Raw genomic sequence first — 19,561 nt, 5'->3', positions numbered from 1 at the left:
GGCCACACCCGTGCAACGATGTTAACATACAGTTAGGGTCTTGCAAATCTAAAATAAAAACACATTGTATTTTACTCATCAGATCAGATTTATTAACTTGTATACAAATCTATTATAAACATTTTAAATAGTAACGGTCAAAAAGGCAACAAAAGGTTAGAAGAGTAAAAAACACATAGTGGAGTAAGTAATGAACGATGAAAACGTAAAATGATCTGTTTAAAAGTTTGCAGACATCTTGGTGACGTCTTGTTTCAGGTCCACGATGTGCGTCTCGATTCTCCTGTGCAGCTCCTCCATGGAAGCCGTCAGGGTGTCGTACAGAGCCTGGACACAGAGAGGGGAGACGTGTTAGTCTTCAAAACCGTGAGCACAACACTAACTTATCGGGGCAGACGAGCACGAACCTGAGCTTTGGCCGTCTCCTTGCTGCAGACGTCCCTCAGGCTCTGCATCTTGGCCTTCAGCTGCTGCGTCTCTCTGGAGATCTCCTGGATTCTGTCGGCCATCTCCTCTCGCTTCTGGTGGATTTGGTTGCACTGCCTGGAGAAACGTTCAATGTTGTTTGTTTTTAACTTTCAGTTTTACAGAAACTGGGATTGTCAAATTCTATTTTATCACATTGACTGCTATGTAAATTCTAGTGGAGCAACAGATCATAAAAAAACTCTCGGTTTGGTTAGGATCGGCGCAAAAAAAAGAAAGAAAAGGGAGCAGATGTCTTTTATCAGGCTTTTTTGACACCTATACTAATTATCTACCATTGATGATCCATATTGGCAGATACAGAACAGTTTTTTTTTGTTTTGTTATAGCTGCTGGTCAACAAGGCTCCAGACATTTTTTTTTTTCGTCAGCGTTCCAAAAGTTATTTCAACCACTCTGAAGTCCGTAAACCATCGACAATTTTAAATCCTTTAACTTTGTTACAGTCATTTACAGTGTGTCTGCGTAGAGCTAGTGTTAGGAAGTTAAACAGCTCTAATATCTATTTCATATTAAGGTGAAAACTTCTTCTTGAAACAACTGGATATATATTCAAGTTTACCACCAAAGCTACATCTTACAATATTCCATTTGAACACATCATGATAACGTTATAATTTACCTTTGCCCTATACTCATTTTCACTGAACAGAGCCTGAACGCATCACAATGTAACTGAACGGAACTGTCATTTGTTGGCCGTTAGCGATGCTGCCACCGTTGTGTCAATCAAAACCCGGATTGGTTGTTAACAATGTAACATTATCAGACATCAGTGACTAGAAAGCTGAAATGCCAATGTCCTGATCACATATTTTAATGAACACTGGCGTGTAAAAATCATCGATAAAACTTTATTTCACACTGGGATGGTTCATTTTAAACTGTGTGATTGATCCCTAGTTCACATGTGTGCCGAGCCGCGAGGAGGGGGGGGATCAGTACTGAACTACGAATAAACAATGTTCTGTTACACAACTAGTAAATTCCATGACGTTGCAGAAATGCCCCGTGTTGTGTTGTGGTGTTCAATATACCCCAGAACGTCCTGAACATGCTGCTCCTTCATCTCTCTCTTCTTCTGCCTGCGGATGTTCTGTTTGGACTCTTTGTCCAGCTTCATGCCCAGCGCTCTCCTCAGCTGGCCCTCCTCCACGCACAGGTTCCTCAGCTCCTTCTGCTTCTTCTCATACTGAGCCGTCAGCTCCTGGTGCTGCACACACACACACACACACACACACACAGAAACACACACACACAAACAGAAAAACAACAACAACGAGCTGTAAAGAAAGGGTTCCAGTGTTTCAATGCCAAAGATTTTACCAGCATGTTCTGCGAAAACAATAATTGCAACAGACTAATCCGAATATAGTTACGAATATGAGATTCATCTTTCCTTCACTCATTAAAACTAAATAAATAAAATAGCTTTAAACTCAGTGACAACTTTGTCACCCAACTGACACAGTGATGAGTCTTACTTGTGTCGGGAGAGGAGCTTTAACATGATAGAAACGTTAAAAAAAAAAGTTTAGAAACATTTCAATTGAAATTAAATCCAGGGGAAATTCACAAGCGGCAGGATAAAGGGGAAGCTTGATATTCACCAACGTATTTGGCATCAGTGTTTTCCTTGTTCACAATTCTCCTGATCAGCAGAAAAAGGTTGGTCACCACAAATCCAGTAATCAATGATTATTTGGATTTTTTAAGTGAAAGTTGGATGGTTTTTAGATGGGTTATGTTAGATATTTATCGATAGTCAGAAGTGGAACTGAATCCGTTAGACAAAAACAGTAAATTTAACTTTGTTTGTGTTATTGTGTGACTTAGGTATTTTAAAGGGTTAGTTCAGATTCAACAAAGTCACACGATAACATATAAACTAACCAATCTAGGCAGTGGTAGACAAGAATTCCCTTGTTCTGCTAGGTAAAATGACTGTTTCTGTCAATGGAGTCTTGTGGCTTTAAAGAGAGCATAGATGAACATAACCGTATCAGTTCACCAGCCAGAAAGGGTTGTCTGACAGCAAGGTACAGAAAGTAATACATTCTAAATAGCAATTTAGCCACCACCATCCTGTTTTTTTGTAACCAGAAGTGACACCAGAGGGTAAAGAACGAGTGACCGTTGAATAAGACATTTTTAGGCCACCATAATGTTACAATTCATTTAAGTGAAATGAAAACACACTGTGAAAGGGTTAACGTTCCAGCTCCCATGATCGGATAACGCCTTGGTAGCGACCTGTCAGTCACAGTAGCCCCGCCCTAAAGCACACCCTGCTTTATGGTCTATTTGACTCTAAATGGACCATCATTTACTAAATGAACATCATGCTGTATTGAAGAAGACTTGAAACTAGAGATTGAGACCATAAACTCATGTTTACAATGTTTACTGAGGGAATAAATCAAGAGAGAAGTAATTTCCTCATAGACTTCTATACAACCAGAAGAGTCGCCCCCTGCTGGTCAGTAGAGTGTATTCCTTTCAGACCCGGGATAAGAACACACTATGGATAAGTTCGTCATACAACCCCACTTGAGAAAAGAAATACAAACATTTTCTTCTAGGCAGCAAGAAAAGAATATGATTGAATAATAATTATAACATTTTATAGTCTACTTAGCTGTATTTACATTCAAATTGGTAGAATCTATGCAGCAGTTTTCCTCATCGCTCTCTGCCATTAACATAACAACAATTTACAGATTTTTTATTTGAAAAGGTAACCAGTCTGCCATCGCTTCCATCACTACTAGCAACGAGTGCTGCCGAGCGGTTTATTTGTATTTGAAATTTATCAGATAACCACAATCAAAGACAGAGCATAAAAAGGTCAGCTTTTGGTTTCTCTCCATCTTTGATTTTTTTTGTTCTAATGAAATGAACATCGATCGGTGCTCATCATAAGACAGGTTGTGTTGTTCGTACCTCCTCCGCTCTCTGCTTGGTGTTGTTCATGCTGCTCTCCAGGTCCTGCAGAAGGTTGTACATCTGCTGGACCTCGGCCTCAGTGTGAGTCACACTCTGCACCATGTTCTGCAGCTCCACCATGCGCTCGTCTGTCTCCGTCTGCAATCAAAGACGTGACGATAGGGGAATGTCAAAAAGAAATGGTTGTTTCAAGAAACGGCAGCTTTTTTTTTTTTTTTTTTCTACTCACAATGGAGTTCTTAATGTTCTTGACTTTCTCCCTCATCTTCTCCATCTGGGTCTTCAGCTCCTCTGGAGACTCCACGATCTGAGACTTGAGTTTGCCGATGTCCTCCTTCAGGTAGCAGACGTCCACCTTCACCTGGGCCTGACGCACATCCAAACAGCACACACACATCTTTTCAATGAAAAGCCCTCAACTCTTACTGTAACTTTTGAGTATTCTTTCTTGGGTGGTTTTGGGACATCTGACCAGAGTACCACATGCTCTTGTTCACAAAGGCTTTTATGGTTGGTATCAAACATTCACGTACCAGTTTCTGAGTCTTCTCCGCAATTTTGGCTTTCCACTCTGCGATGCTTTCATTTTTTGCATCCTGAAAGGAGATTTTGATTCACTAGAGAGTGTACACAACATAAACAAAAACAACAACAGCAGGTCTTATCATGCATGTGTGCCTCATCACCACCTACCACTTCCTGGTATTCGTGGATGTTGGTGGCCTGCAGCTCAGACAGAGCGGCTGCCAGCTCGTCGGCCTCGGCCTGCTGCTCTGGAGGGATGGTTCTGAACGAGGACCAGAGACAAAATGTGCAGGATGAAACGTTTATCTTTTATATCACTGGAGTGGACAATCTGATCTCTTAAGATCATGAAAACATAATTATTAATGATTAAATAATTGGTTTGAAAAAATAAAATACAATTTGAAAAACTCAATAGAAATGTCTCTTTGCAGAAATTGTGACCTGGTTACTTAAGATAATCCTCAGACTTTGTTGTAAGCGGGTTCATGTGGGAACTATTTTCTTTCTAGCAAACTACACTCGCAATTTTAACACCCCCGATGACGAGAGCACCAGCCTCTCCTCTAATTTCAAGCGGGTTTAGTAAGGTAGAAAGAAAATGGTGGCGAATTGGAGTGAACTGCCCCTTTTAAGAAGTGAATCCTAAACGTTTACAGAACCCAGGGTGGTGTCTTACAATCGCTTGTTTTACCAAACTCTATAATATTACATTTAAAGAGATATAAAAGAGCAAAAGAGGGAGTCAAACATCCTATTAAAGAAGCTGGAAGCAGAAATACACTAAACGACCACAGCTCACACAGATCTACTTACGTCAGCATCTCAATCTTCTTCTCTGCTTCTATGTTTCCTTTGGTGTAAGCCTGCAGCCTGTCCATGTCTGCCCTCTGACAACAGAGACAGGAACTGTTACAAAACACACACAGACACTGGGATCATGGCTGAGATTATAGAGATATAAATTAGCGAGAAGAACAACTCTGTTTGAAGGTTTAATCAACCTCATTAACTGTTAAACATTAGTTTTTATTTATGGTCAATAAAGAACATGAAAGAAACCATATATATGCATCTTTCAGGACCTTCACCTCGCTCAGGGGCCATTCCTACCACAATAACACTACTTTAGGCCTAATGAAATTCAGAAGGTGGCTACATTTCTTCCTTTAATCTCAGGGGAAATTCAAGTTTTTTTTCATTGTAAATTTACAACTTTAATTTATTAAATTAAGACGCAATTTATTTAATAATCTACAATGGCCCAAATACACAGTTGTACAATTACAGAAAACAAGCGTGTGGTTGGAAGTTCTTATCAAGACACAAGGTGGGCAATCTTGATCGTTAAAAATGTGCAGTCAATACACTCCTTACACTATTTCAGATCTGCAGTATAATTGTTTATCAGGATATTTCTAATTAAAAGTTCCAGGCAATATGTACCCCACGTGATAAAGCAGGCATTTGACAGAGCTCAGTAGCTCGTCAGTTTTTTGTCACTACATAAACAGTAGTATAAACAGGAGTACACATGCTGAACTAATCAAACAAACACTCTACAATATGGCTACATATCTTACATTGATGATGTATATTTAAAATACTTTTTCTGTGTGTTCTCATCTCTTATTTTGTGTTTTCATCTTTTTTCCATTTGTTACACCTGTTAGGTTATTATCCTGGTAGTTGGTTCTTGCTACTATAGAGATGAGGACACAACTGAGTTTTCTGTTTGTTAGAAGGATAGCTTGGATTTTTTTTGAAGTGGGGGTTTGACGAGATACCCCTCCATAGTCAGAGTATTACCTATAGTAGATGGAGTTTGGAGAAAAAGACAGGAGTATCAGCACTGGAGCAAAGCATTGTGAACGTTATTAGCATTTGCCTTTACGTAATTGCTTCCTCGACTGGTTATTTTGTTTGTGTAATTGTGTGACTTTGGTGTTTTCCAAAAGGTTAAGTTTGTATTCAACAAAGTCAGATAAATAAAACTAACTAACTAACCGATCGAAGGGGAAGCCGGCAACTTCTGTTTTCTGCAAAGTAAAATGACTGTTTTGTTAATGGAGTCTGGTGACTTTGTAGAGAGTATAGATGGATATTATGGCTTCAGCTCCTCATTGCAAAAAGAGCTGTCTGACAGAGAGGGAAAGCAGTAAAACATATTCTAAATATAGCGCACACTTAAACAGATATTGATCTTTATGGATGTCTACAATACTTTTTGCTGTTGCTCCAGTCAACAGCTGTATAATGCTTTCCTCCCGTGCTGGTACTCCTGTCTGTTTCTCCAAACTCCATCTACTGTAGTAAAACACTGACTATGGAATATAACCTCATACAACCCCACTTCAAAAAATTGGAACTATCCCCTTAAAAGTGATGATATAGTCACAACAATAAAAGGTTTTTGAACATTTCCTTCCTGGTTGTTACTTATTCTTATATTCTGGAGTGTCTTCCTGTCTATTTCACGATTTCCAGGAGCAACCGTCACATTGTTGATTTACAGTTGAGTATACAGAGCATGATCAGACCTTTCTTCACTCAAGGGACATGTTACAAATGTCCAGTACAGCCTGCAGTATTCTATTTTGAAACTGGCCACTGAGTAACTTGAGGGGATCATGTAGGGTTACGGAATATTGAGGGCAGATTCAATGCTGCAGAGATCATTTTTCCTTACCAGTACTAGTATGTTAACTGTTGACCCACAGGATACAAGACCACCTTAAGGTTTTATCCTCTACCTCTAACCCTCCACCCCCCTCCCCCGTCACTGCACCTGCTTGGACCAATAGCACATACAAATTTGGCCTGCTTCTCGAAGATCATGTCCATCCTCTGCTTCCTGAAGTGAAGGAAGTTCATGATGGCGCTCAGAATAGTCAGAGTCTTCTGTTTTTCTAGAAAAGGGAGAAAAAGACCAGTTATATGGTTTCAGGAAGAAACTCTGGACGGATGAATCTGAAAAAAATAAAAAAATAAATCATATACTTACTTGGAGCTAGAAGGTCGTTCAGTGAAAAATCGTACACCAAGCACATTGGCAGAAACTGCTGCCTGTAACAAGATCACACACAGCAACGTTAGAAAGAGCAGTGGACTCTCAAGCGCTGAACTGAGAATAACAAAAACAGCCTTGTGTTCTATTCATTTGAGTCTATTTGGCTTGTTTACATTAATCTAAACTAAGTGTTTGTTATCAGCAATCTTTCATTATGTGGCAGTTGGTGCATATTGTGTTATATCTATCTATCTATCTATCTATCTATCTATCTATCTATCTATCTATCTATCTATCTATATGTCCAGGAGAGGAAGCAAGGAAACTCACATGCGTATGTAGACGCTTGTGATAGCAGTGGTCCCCTCATGATATACTGGGTTCTGAATATTCTCCAAAAGTGGAACCTGTGGGGGCAAAAAATGAAGAAAAAAAAAAATCAAGCTCTTAAACTTAGAGGGATAACAACATACTCTACATAAACATGCAATGGAATTCATTGGACTGCTCGGTGTAACGTAGAACATGTAATGAACTCAGGGGCTCAGACAGCCGGTACTCACCATGGAGTGACACTCGGGTCTGAAACGATACAGGAGATGCAACACCCTCATGTAGAGCGTTTGAACTGCCTCTGGCTGTGAGAGAGAAGAAGTGAGCGCTACGTTAACGACTTGTAGTTTATCTGACCAAAGAGGACAGATGGTGGAAACTCCATCAGCAACTCCGATGCAGGTCGCTATCTGGTCTGGTGGTGCATTTAAAGAGTTATAGGTTGTTCACACTGTCTGTGTAATGATACTTTGGTAACAAGATTCCTGTGTAAGAGACAGGGGGAAAAAAATACCCAATCCTCGTTTTGTTCAAAAGCAGAAATTTGAGTTTAGGTCTTTCAACAAATTATAATTCTTGTCATTACTGATTATCAATCTCAGTCATTTTTCAATCAAAAAGTTCAAACATCTGCAGATTAAAGCTTCTCAAATGTGATGATTTGTTGCTTTACTTTCTCGTATCTGATTTTAAACTGAATATTTTGGAGGATTTAGATCGTGGGTAAGTATTCCGTACATCATGTTGGGCATTGGGAAATCATAGCTGGCAACTTTAACAACTTCAATGATGAAGTTGTTAAAGTTGATCTTTAATTAAAGATCCAGAATGTGTTTATTTTACTTTCATGTGATAAACCAGTAAACCCTCACAATGGAGAAGCTGGATGTTTGTGCTTTTTTACTCATTAAAACTATGAATTGATATTAATGTTGGTTGACTGATTAGGAGTAGCTGCTCTGTTCAAGTTTGTCAAATCCAGTTGGACTTTTAAGTACAAACTTCCTTGTAGGGTGTCCTGGACAGTGTTTCCCTTGTTGAGCAGTATGACAACAAGACTTTCAATAGAAATATGAGCATGCGAGTGTTGTATTACGGTATTTGACGATTGCTTTGGCTCAGTTTTCATAACAGTTTCAATATGAACAACTTTGAATATGAATTGCTAAACTGGCTTGCACAACAAAAAATGCTGTTCAAACATAAAAAGCAAAAAACAGTAAATGACAGTCTATAGAATACGGACAAATAGAAGAGACATTTAAATACATTATTACTAATAACTCATTTGCTTTAGTGTTATTTTGTTACCTGTCACTGTCCTGGTTACTGTAGTGATTGGAGTTCACTATTCAATGCTTTCAAACATGATATTATAAATACACTGTACTTTTAACGGTTAATCGATGAGAAAGCTTTTTTCTTTTTTAACTTGCTACTATCTTTGAGAAAAGTACGTTTCAATACTGTTTACAAGATAATTAGTTATTGTTTCAAAGCATCCAACCGGTGATCGCCCTCTCATTTTGAAACACAATGATGAACGCACTGTATGGAGTCATGTTGTGTTGTGATGCTCATATTAGAAGAATAAACTCCTCAGCTCAGTTTTTTAACTCATAATGTCGCTATTATACAAACGTTCATCTTTTACTCGCAGACATTAACGACAGTGAGCGGACGATAGCGTTACCTTAGGAGCTGGAGTCAGGTCGCTCTTCGTGAAATGTTTGGCCTCTTGACCAGTGAGAACTTCGGTTCGGTAAAAGTTCACTATCGCATCCGCAGTATAGACGGGGAAGGTGTTTTCAGTCATTGTCGCGATTATAGTGCCAGTTAAAAACTGAAAACACAGACAAACTTGTCGGCAGCGACACAAAATTGGCGCCTTAAAAACGACTTCCTTGTTGATTTCCAGGCGGCAAATCTGATTGGTCCTTTTGTACTTCTTCTGTTACCAGGGAGACGGTACGTGACTCAGCAGCGCCCTCTATCGCGCTAACCGTGTACAACTGTCCCCCTTCATTTTATCCTCATGTTGTTAGGATTGAATTTAAATGTGTAGTGTTTGGTTGTCTTACTAAGCACATGCCTTTATGAATTAAGAAACAAATGAGTGTACAATAATACATAGCATAAAGTCAAAACATAAAAAGGCAGCTGTTTTACAGTTGTGCAAATAAACAAATGCATAAAGTAAACAAGTAGAATATATTGTCTTAATACAAGATTGGGGCTAGAGGGATTAGTTAATTGTTACCTTGTATTTATTTATACTATTGTTAGGTTGGGATGGGAAATAACAATAACGTTTTGCAGAAAATATTGGAATAAAAAAGCTGAAGGATCCAGCGCAAATTCTCTTTGAGGCATGTTTTTTTTTATCAGTTTTACGACACTCCGAAGCAGCAGGGGGCGCTGAAGTGACACAGCGAGGGTTACATTTGCACGTGACAAAATACGGAACTCATCGGTGTGCCCCTGAATGCTGAGGGGGAACTTTGGGTTACATTTTTAAAGTCAAAGCTTACCGTGTGCAATGACTTTGGAAATAACTGTTGACCCGATGATTTGCACGCCGCGAATGTTTTGGATTTGAGTGAATAATGGCGGAAAACTGGGCCGAGAGGATCTCCGCTTTCTCCCACAGTCCGTCTCGCTTCCTCTCCGGGACAACAGCCGAGGCTTTCCTCGCAGAGCTGCTCCGGGAGCTCCGAGATGACAGAGCCAGTTACAGTGTTAAGGTAACAAAAAATAAAAAGTGAAACGTAAAACCCTAAACCATTTGAACATGGGCGTTTTTTTTTTTTTTTTTTTAAATGAATACTTTAAATTGAGTAATTGACAGCAGTGAGACATATGGACATTACTTGTATTATTTGTGGTGTTTTCCCTTTTCCTGTTGTTTGTGTAATGTATTCCTAGCTATTGTGTCTGGTCTCTAGTATCGTCAACACTGACTGGTCCATAATTCTTACATTTCACCCACATCAGGTCCTCCTGTTGTCCCCGCTGTGTGAGCACCCGACTCTGCTGTGTCCCTCAGACTCGGTGGGCGAGGAGACGGCCCTGGAGCTCATGTCAGTGTTGGACCAGTGTCCTCCCAAGTCCGTCCAGTTTCGATGTCACCTCCTCCTGGCCCTCACCTCCGTGCTGGTCTGCACCTCCTGCGTGAGCATCCGCTCCTGTGCATCTCAGGACTTCCTGGACCTGCTCCTTCAGATGGCCCAGGATACCGGTGACCTGCACGGGGACGGGGCTCTTCGCTCTCTCCGGGCCACGGCATGCGACTGCCTGCGGGAGCTGGAGGCCTGCTCCCCAGGCCTTCTCTCCCAGCGCCTGGAGCTCTTAGGTGGGCTCCGGCAGCAAGAAACCTCCCGGCTCCACCAGGCCTACGCTGGACTCCACACCCTGGTGTTGAGAAACGCCGTGTATCAGCTCACCCAGGACAAAAGGGCTGGTGCTGAGCATCTAAAGGCTCTTCTGGGAGGAAACGCATCGGTGGCATGGGAGGCAGAGCAGGACACAGGACCAATGAATGACAAAGACCCCTCAGCCATACTGTCTTCTCTCATCCTGGGACCCATGGGTACCGTGCCGACCCTCCAGACCGGGCCCGACTGTAAGGAGCTGCGTTCGGTCCTGTCCTCCCTCCTGGAGGAGTCCTACCTCCTGACTCCTCTGTGCCAGGCTGCATTGCTACATAGACTGATAGAGGTGGTTGCCATGGTGCCTGGTGTCACTCCGGCCGTATTCAGAGCTGAGCTGCTGCGACTGCTGGGCACGAGTGAGGTTCGTGTCCAATGGAATTGACTAGTCTCTGACGTGTTTCACTTGTTTACCTGTTGATGTTTACGTGCATTTATTTTCTGTGTTTAGGTCTTAAAACATTCAGTTCACCCCAATTAAAAATAAGTCGTATTTAGATTTCTTTCTCCAACCCAATACCATAGAGATAATGTTTAGAATTTAGTAAAACATTTGTCTCCATTACTCCAGATAATCCACAGTACACACTGTCAACAGTTCTCATAGGGACTATTTCTTTAGCAGAAAGTAGTAGATCATCCTAAGTAGCCATGACATTGTCCTGGACAAACCAAGACACAATTTTGGTAGTTTTTAATGTTAATGTTAATACTTGAAAAAGGAACTAAGAACTAAAGTAGTAAGGTGTTAACGTGTAATTGCTATACTAGATTATAGTCATTTCTATTTTTTTAAATTATCCAATAGAACGTCTTCACATGAGCAGCTTTAAGTTAACCTACACAGTAACTCTTTGTTCCCTCCTTCCAGGTTTCCCTCCTCCACACCACTCTGCTGATGAAGTCAGCGTTCACCGACAGCCTGTTCAGCGCCGAGGACGAAGCTTTCATCCTCCAGCGGCTGGTCGTTCTCTCCCAGCATCCCCTGCTGACTACGCCCGAGAAGCTGTTCTACATGGACTGCCTCCTGCACTTCCCCGAGAACCGGCCGATCGGCTGCGGTGGCGACGGCGATGAGAGCCTCCCCGTGCTGCTGACCCCGCGGCTGGCCTCGGCGCTGGCGCCCACCGTGTTCAACGACAGCGCCACGGCACTGGCCCGCATCAACCTGCTGTCTCTGGTCTATCTGGAGGAGGCGGAGGGGGGAGGGGGAGGAGAGCAGGGGGCTGGCCTTCCTCTACGAGCACCTCACCTCGCTGTTGCGCGTCGTGGCGAACGGGGGCGGCCGGGAGATCGTGGTCACCTTTTTCAGAGCCGCCTTCCTCTTCCTGTCCTACTTCTGCCACGTGGAGCACTACTGTCACAGCCTGACGGAGGAGCTGTGTAAGCTCTACCTCCGCCACACCCGCCTGGCCCCGCACGTCATCAACCTGGCCGACCAGGTCCAGGACAAGCTCGCAGAGTCCGACTGGGCGGTGGGGTTTCTGAGGGCCCTCCAGGGGGTCATCGCCGAGGCCCCCCAGCCCGGCTCACCTCACGAGACCTGAGCTGGCACCTCAAGACGCTGGCCCGCGTGGCAGAGGAGGGAGAGATCCCCCAGGACAGCACCGTCAGCTTCCTGTCCAGCGTCATCGCTCCGTCTTCATCCGCTCCGTGCGCCAGCGGCGACTGGCGCCTTGGTAACAGCCTGCTGGGGGTTTGCCGCCGCCTCCTTGTTCACCCCAGCCTGGACGCGCTGCTCCTCCCTCTGGCCGACGTCCTGCAGCATCTCACCCACCGCTACGGAGACACGGACATCCAGGACCACGCCCGCCTCTACTACGCCCTTCTGACCACGCTGTCCAGGGAGAAGCTGGCCCGGGTTCTGGCGCAGGGTTCCGCTGAGGGAGGGCGGCAGGTCAAGAAGCGAACGCTGTCCTGCATCGTGGCAGAGAGTGAGGGCTTGGCGAGCACGCTAAGCATTCACCAGACGGAGAGGTCGATATTCCAGCTGATCGAGGCCCGTTCTGAGCCTCAAGGAGAAACACAGACTGATAAAGGAAGCGACCTAAACCAGAATGAGACTGAACCGGCAGAGGCCAAAGCAGCTCTGGTAGAATACCGAGCTCAGTTCGACGTCCCCGGCTTCGCCTCAGAAATCACCTTAAACTACCAGCTGACTCACATCGCCGACGCCAACGACTCCCACTTCGATCAGCTCTTCAGCATCCACGTCCACTTCAGCCTCACGGACGACCACTATGAAGAGCTGGCCGACATCAGCGTCCCGTGTCTGATCAGAGGGCGGCCGGCGCCCGAGGTCAGGCTGAGGCTGAAGCCCAGGAGGCCCTACCCCACCACGCTCAACGCCAGCGCCATCTTCACCACCCAGGACGGCCTCTCCTGGCTCACCGACCTGCCGCAGGTCCACGTGGCCTTCCAGCAGGCCTTCGCTCGGCTGCCCGCTCCCCCGGCGTGGGGGCGCAGCGGCAGACTGAGCCTGTTCGAGGGTTTGTGGGATGAGATCGGCGCAGAGGACTCGGCGGACTGTGCTACCAGCCTGTTCTGCTGCCAGCTGAAGGAGGGGACTCTCGCTGCCTTGGTGGAGAAACACTTCCTTCCCTACCTCATATCAGACCTGAGCGATGAAGAGGAGTTCAAAGTGCTTTTCTTCCTCCCGCCACGCTCTCACGTGCTCCTGAAGATCCAGCCGGGAGACCCCGTGCACTTCAACATCGCCACGGATAACTGGCAGCTTCTGCGTCACCTTAATTCTTATCTACTGACAATCACGTCCTCACAGGAAGACACTTTACTGTGATGCAGCTCTTTTTAAAAAAACATTTTAAAAGCAGATTTTTAACAAAATCATCCACTTTTTTTGTTACGCTTTAATAACTCCACTTGCACTTGAAATGATATTGCTGAAGACAGTCGATTTAAAATAAAGTTATTGCACTTTAATCGTTTTGACCGTAAATTAAACAAATGTGTGAAATGATTTTGTAATTTATTTATCAAATACAGTCAGATCAACCTCATTGGTTACAGTTGATAAATTGAAGACATCAATGACCTGAGTTGCACAGGATCTCACAGATAAAATGGCTGAACAGAAGTTGTACTTTCCTCCTAAGTTAAAGTAAAGCAGTACAAAGTCAAAGTGCACAAAATGGCTCGTGAGACATTAAAGGTACTGTTTTTTTCTGTATTTATCTAACACGTGACACATCCTCCTGTTGGATTCAAGCTGTTCTGGTCTACAGTTGTTGATGGAAATGTGCTAACAAAAAAGGGAAGAACTGACCGCGAGCAAAAAGGGGTGTAAACAGTGAACAATTAATTGATAAAACTAAATGTTTGCAGAAAACGCTTCCATCATGTTTGCTGGTCGTCCCAGATACTCACAATGCATTCTGGTGACAAAACTGACTATACCTTTAGTTTTGTTGTCCACAGTGCAGGTTTAAATCTCATCTCATTGTGACGGTTTGTCAGATAATCAAAAAAGTTGTGAGTGAAACAGGTTTGATAAAGGCAAACTTTCTCAAATCTTTATTATTTGATCAAAGTGTCTATGCACAAGGTTGCCAGTGTAGCTCCATTTGGTATTTTCAATTATAGGAAAACCATTCCTAAAGTTGAGACTATACGTTCAACATCACCAATTGATGTTTATAAAAACTAATGCCCTGTGCACTGTGTGAGACACTCCAAACCACCGTTTTTTCCTGCAATGGTCAATTTAGAGATTTGGGCTATTTTGCTTTCTTAACATTGTCAGACTTAAAATAATTGTCTAAATGTAAGTTATCAACTGAGGAAATTTCAAGTTGATATCTTTTAGTTCCTTTTATTTCCCTTTTCAAATGTAGTGTCTTCTAAATTAATGTTACTTTACAATATATATCTTTAAAGACTGTTCTCTGTTCTTAAAGACTGTTCTCAATAAATCTCCACATCAGTAGCTCTTACATAAACCAAACTTTACAGTTTCATTCCTCTCTATATTCTGAAGGCTTTAAATGAGGTTTGTTCATATATCATTCATAAGCTGATTTATACAACAGGTTATTACTAGAAACATGGTGAATATTATTAAATCATTGAATGACTGTTTTTCTGTACTTTTCTGATTAATGGAGTGATACGAAGAGATATCTAAAACTCCCTCTGTAAAACACTGACTAATATTTCACCAAAATGAAAAAGGCATTTTGAACCTGGTTTTTTCCAATGAAAATTATGGAAATTAGCACATTTTAATTACATATTACCGCATTTGCATATTTAAAGATCAAATTTCAGACAGCTTGTAATACAACAAATCATTGTCTTAATGTAAACAATCAACTGGAGAAGGTTTATGATTAAATCCATCAGTTAAAGTCAGTGTATGAAAGTTACCAAAACACTATGTAACAGACGCTTTGATATCAGGATAAGAATTGGATTTGTGTCCGTTAAAACATATGTCCATTAAGACTACAGTTAGCATCTGCCGGGTGTCCTCTTTAAAATTCCCCGTCCTTCCTTCAGTCCGATCCAGCCGTCCTTTACTCAGAGAGGCCCTTGAAGTTGGGTTCTGTGTAAGGCGGCAGGGCGGTCTGCTGGCTGAGGAGCTTGTCCATGATGGCGATCTCGGCGTCCCTCTTCTCCACCTGGTCCACGGGGGTCCAGGACATGTCGTGTTGAAGTTTGAAAGCTCCGATGAACGTGTGAGGGCAACTTGGACCCCATTCCTTCAGAGGGGAGGACCAAGAAAGGGCAGAGGTGAGATGTGCAGCAGTAAGTCAGAAGTCAAAGTCAAAAGACTGATTTTATTTCCCTTCTATAAATCAGTTAACAAAACCACAATTATCTCCCTAACAATGTTTTCTGGTCAAGAGCTGAATGATTTGGTGAAGAGCCTATTGACAGAAAATGAATCAGAATCTATTATGATCGTGAATTATAATCAAAAAATTCCAGCTCCTGAATGTTTAGGATTTTTTGTCTAAAGTCGGAAAATGAGAAATTTAAGTTTTTCCACTGTTGGTCTGAGAAAACAAGCAATTTGATTTCACTGTGGACTTTTAAAATACGCATTTGTCCACAAGTTTATGACATTTTTTAAAAATCAATCAGCAAGAAATTCAACAGCAGAATAATGGATGATGAAATAATCTGTAGTTGCAACCCATATTATTTTATGTTTCCAACTTATAAAAAGGTTTAAAAGAATCTTTCTGGATTTCGCTCTGGAGCTCGCGGTTTTGGTTACAACCGTCAAAATGGCATTCCATTAATTCCATACTACGTGGAAGACATGCACTGACAAAACCGCAACCGGTCAAATCCAACCTAACCTGCCTGTGTTTTTGTCCACCTGCTCACTATCAGCTCCCCTCTTAGTTACGTGACCTTTGAACACCAGACACATCTACCCGTCACCCTCACACAGGAGCATGCTGGCGTTTGGTGAGGCATTCACCTGTTGGTGGAACTCTCTCTGAGGGAAGGTTAACATACTCTGTGCTGGCATGTCTTAACACTTAGGTGACGCAACATTAAAATGCAGCTTATCGACCTCTGTTTGGTTGGTGTGTGTATCAGTAAAATGCCAACCTTTGGGGAGATGATAGAGAAGTAATTCTGTCCAGATGGCCGCTGGTAGAGGTAGTACATGTTGCCTGCTTTTTTCACAATGTTACAGGCAGCGTGGTGGAGGTCGGCATCTCTTTTAGCGTCTTCTAAAACCTAGAAAGAGAAGAGAACAAAATATGAGCACTGGACCGAAAGAAAGTATTTTGTATCTGACGTAACAAATACTAGCAGGATTTTTTTTGGTCTTCCATTTTTATTTTTATTTTTATTTTTTGTTTCTGTTGGATGGCCAATGCACAGCAAATATATTATACCAGATATCACTAAAATCTCATTTTAATCTGTAGTCCCTGGAGGAAAGCTGTTGTTAAAATGTAGAGTTATAACAGGTGTGAAATTTGGCAGATTTGAAAATTACCCAACATGTTTTGCTCAAGTTATGATAACATGACCACTGTGGTTTTGTTGAACAAATCCCAACCCAAAATAATCCATTTTGGATCGTTTAAACTTGCCCCAGTTCATGCATCCTAGCACGATACCTATAGCTAATAGCTACAGGTATAATGAAAGAAATAAGAACTTTAGCACCTATATCACTTGTGTGTACTCGTGTTTTTGCTGCTCACCTTCCTCGCCTGTTCCTGTAAGTATCTGATCTGGTCAGCAATGACGGTCAGTTTGTTGCAAGCGTTGGCTTTAGTGAAATCATCTCCCTAAAAACACAAAACTAAATTAGTACATCAATAACAAGCGGTAAGGATGTGTAGATCTGGACATTTTGGAAAGATCTTCTTTTTTTCTTTTTTTTTTTTTAATACATCTCAGTCCATACCCTCTGTACTTGTGATGCCAGGGCCACCAGGTCCATGGGGTCTCCCACTCTGTTGGTCTGGTAGGAACTGACCAGTTCCACCCCGCTGGGGGTGCTGCTGCTCTCAACCAGAGTCACTGTAAAAAAACATACAAGTTACATCACAGGTATAATAGGCATGTTACCGAATCATCAGGAGAAACGTTAGTGATGATGCAACTACAATTAGCTACTAGCTTAGGTAACTACTACTGTACGATCACAACAGCTGCTAGTTCATTTGCATAGTAATGCATTGAAATTACTGTAATATTGTGCGTTGACGCGAAACTTTTCACTGCACTGCATAGAGCTTTTAACGTAACAGTGTTTCAGCAAGCATGCACCCTAAAACAAAATTACTAATAGAGATGACGTTATTCAGTTACAATTAAATGCAGAACTCGAGTACCGTGCGCTGAGCTAACCTTTGCCAATCAAGCTAATCAAATATAAAAGACATTCACACTGACAGTGAAGCTCTGAGCCTCCTTAAACTATTTCAAGAATGCTCGGAACGGTGGAAAAGGTCTGACATGAGGTTTAATGTTACATCAGGTTACTCAGTAAGTTTCTGTTACCCTTGGTGGTTTTGTTGGGCTGATTTGGAAGGCTGACTGTCCTGTCCATGTTGTCTTCTTTTAGTTTTTACTAAGATCTCCTCTCCCGGGTGATGTTTTATCAAACACAACCTCCCTGTCAGACTGATGGTTTTGTAACCAGCTAATATTTGACCAGAGATATCGGAGGCTTCACGGGTCCTAAATCTCCGCCCCATTTAGCTAAAATGGTAATCCTAACTTGTGCCTGTGCAAAAAATATGAAATAAAAAGCTGTATGGGATCTTTTTTGATTATAATAAATGTACATTTTTAACGTGCAACTTCAATCTCCAATTGTATCGAAATAAAACCAAATATGTGGTAGATTAAAAAGAATATGTCCATTATTACTTGGATGTGTTTTCGGGCATATCAAAACAAGCCCAGCGTCGTTACAGAACATTTAAAAAGAGTAGATTTGTCACTGGCAAGAAACTAAGTCGTGATATTGCAGCGTAACAGTTTTTAGGATAACTTTTTCACATGAACAGTTTAACACTGCATTAAGCCAAAGAGGTATAGGATACAGGCATGGGTGAATATGATATACTATGACCATGTGATATTTCAGTTTTTCTTTTTTAATAAATTTGCAAAAATTTCTACATTTCTGTTTTTTTCTGTCAAGATGGGTTGCTGAGTGTATATTAATGCGAAAAAAAATGAACTTTTTCGATTTTAGCAAATGGCTGCAATGAAACAAAGAGTGAAAAATTTAAAGGGGTCTGAATACTTTCCGTACCCACTGTAAAGTAAAAGTCCTGCATACAAAACTTTTATCAAATAATAGTTGAGTATTTAAAGCAAATTGTTCTTAAAACGACACAAGTAAAAAAGCTCAGTATGCAACCAAATGTCCTCTGTCAGTGTTTTACTATTATATATATGATGTTTCTGGATTAATATTAATGCTGCATTAATGTGAACTTTTTAATGAGCTCAGAAAGACAGTCCTGTTTTCAGCTTTGTCACCATTAAATTTAACAAGTAACTACAGCTGTCAGATAAATTTAGACTGCATTTGGCAAAATTTTTACTTTTTGCTCCGCTACATTTATATATGCCTCTGAGATGTAGTGGGGTATAAGTAACAGACAATGAAAATTGTCTGTTACTTATACCCTCTATTTCAGAAACTTCAGATTCTTACTATATATGACATCAATATTTTTAAAATTTGTGTTTTTATTTATAAGATTCTTTCAGGTGAAGGAAGTTTCAAAATATGCTTAAAAGACAATCTTACCCCTGTTTTGTAATTACTTTCCTTATGTATTATATGTATTCCATGTTTCACTTTGTATTTTTAATCTGTAGTTTTTGCATTTATTGGGACTTGTAGCATTACTTTTGTGTAGGAGTAAATGCAGGGGTACAAACCCAAATCCCCTTAATCAAAATCAAACCCGGCTTATTCTCACACACACATAAATGCACACATATGACACACACACACACACACACACACACACACACACACACACACACACACACACACACACACACACACACACACACACACACACACACACACACACACACACTCATGCTCATTCACATCTTGACTCATTGCATTTTTTTTCTTTCTTTTCTTGTTGTTTATAATGTATTGTTATTACAAATCATATCTTGTAAAAATGCTTTTTCAACAGTATTTCATACCATATGTATTTTCTTTTTGTATTCGTTATAGTATTGTGATTTAAAAAAAATATTATATAGGTGGAGGCTTCAAATAAGCCCAGTGGGCTTTCTGCCTCTTCCTGCACTGTAATATCATTTATCAATGTTATGTTTTTTTATATTTTTCAAT

General features: G+C 41.4%; 3 protein-coding genes across 3 annotated transcripts; 1 reads left to right on the top strand and 2 right to left on the bottom strand.

Moving 5' to 3' along the window:
* Nucleotides 1–91: 91 nt before the first annotated feature.
* On the bottom strand, nt 92–9,222 carry nuf2 (UF2 component of NDC80 kinetochore complex). The gene is made up of 13 exons (XM_054617448.1): nt 8,994–9,222; nt 7,531–7,605; nt 7,298–7,374; nt 6,962–7,023; nt 6,769–6,866; nt 4,774–4,847; nt 4,126–4,219; nt 3,966–4,028; nt 3,662–3,799; nt 3,430–3,570; nt 1,524–1,699; nt 408–543; nt 92–327 (listed from the first exon to the last, which is right to left on the bottom strand). Exons 1-13 carry the CDS (start codon nt 9,114–9,116, stop codon nt 220–222), a joined length of 1,365 nt encoding a protein of 454 aa, XP_054473423.1. The 5' UTR covers nt 9,117–9,222; the 3' UTR covers nt 92–219.
* A 477-nt stretch (nt 9,223–9,699) lies between these two features.
* ap5b1 (adaptor related protein complex 5 subunit beta 1) lies at nt 9,700–14,820 on the top strand. The gene is given in 5 exon segments (XM_054617407.1): nt 9,700–10,044; nt 10,295–11,092; nt 11,600–11,928; nt 11,930–12,246; nt 12,249–14,820. Coding segments are annotated over 5 exon segments (2,862 nt in total). The 5' UTR covers nt 9,700–9,906; the 3' UTR covers nt 13,529–14,820.
* A 139-nt stretch (nt 14,821–14,959) lies between these two features.
* c17h1orf50 (chromosome 17 C1orf50 homolog) lies at nt 14,960–17,895 on the bottom strand. Its single transcript, XM_054617408.1, has 5 exons — nt 17,728–17,895; nt 17,129–17,244; nt 16,923–17,009; nt 16,315–16,446; nt 14,960–15,449 (listed from the first exon to the last, which is right to left on the bottom strand). Exons 1-5 carry the CDS (start codon nt 17,774–17,776, stop codon nt 15,264–15,266), a joined length of 570 nt encoding a protein of 189 aa, XP_054473383.1. The 5' UTR covers nt 17,777–17,895; the 3' UTR covers nt 14,960–15,263.
* Between the last annotated feature and the right edge of the window lie 1,666 nt (nt 17,896–19,561).

Source organism: Anoplopoma fimbria, chromosome 17 (assembly GCF_027596085.1).
Source record: "Anoplopoma fimbria isolate UVic2021 breed Golden Eagle Sablefish chromosome 17, Afim_UVic_2022, whole genome shotgun sequence".
NCBI lineage: Eukaryota > Metazoa > Chordata > Actinopteri > Perciformes > Anoplopomatidae > Anoplopoma > Anoplopoma fimbria.
Note: the sequence above shows the minus strand (reverse complement) of the source record. Positions and strands in the feature narration are given on the sequence as shown.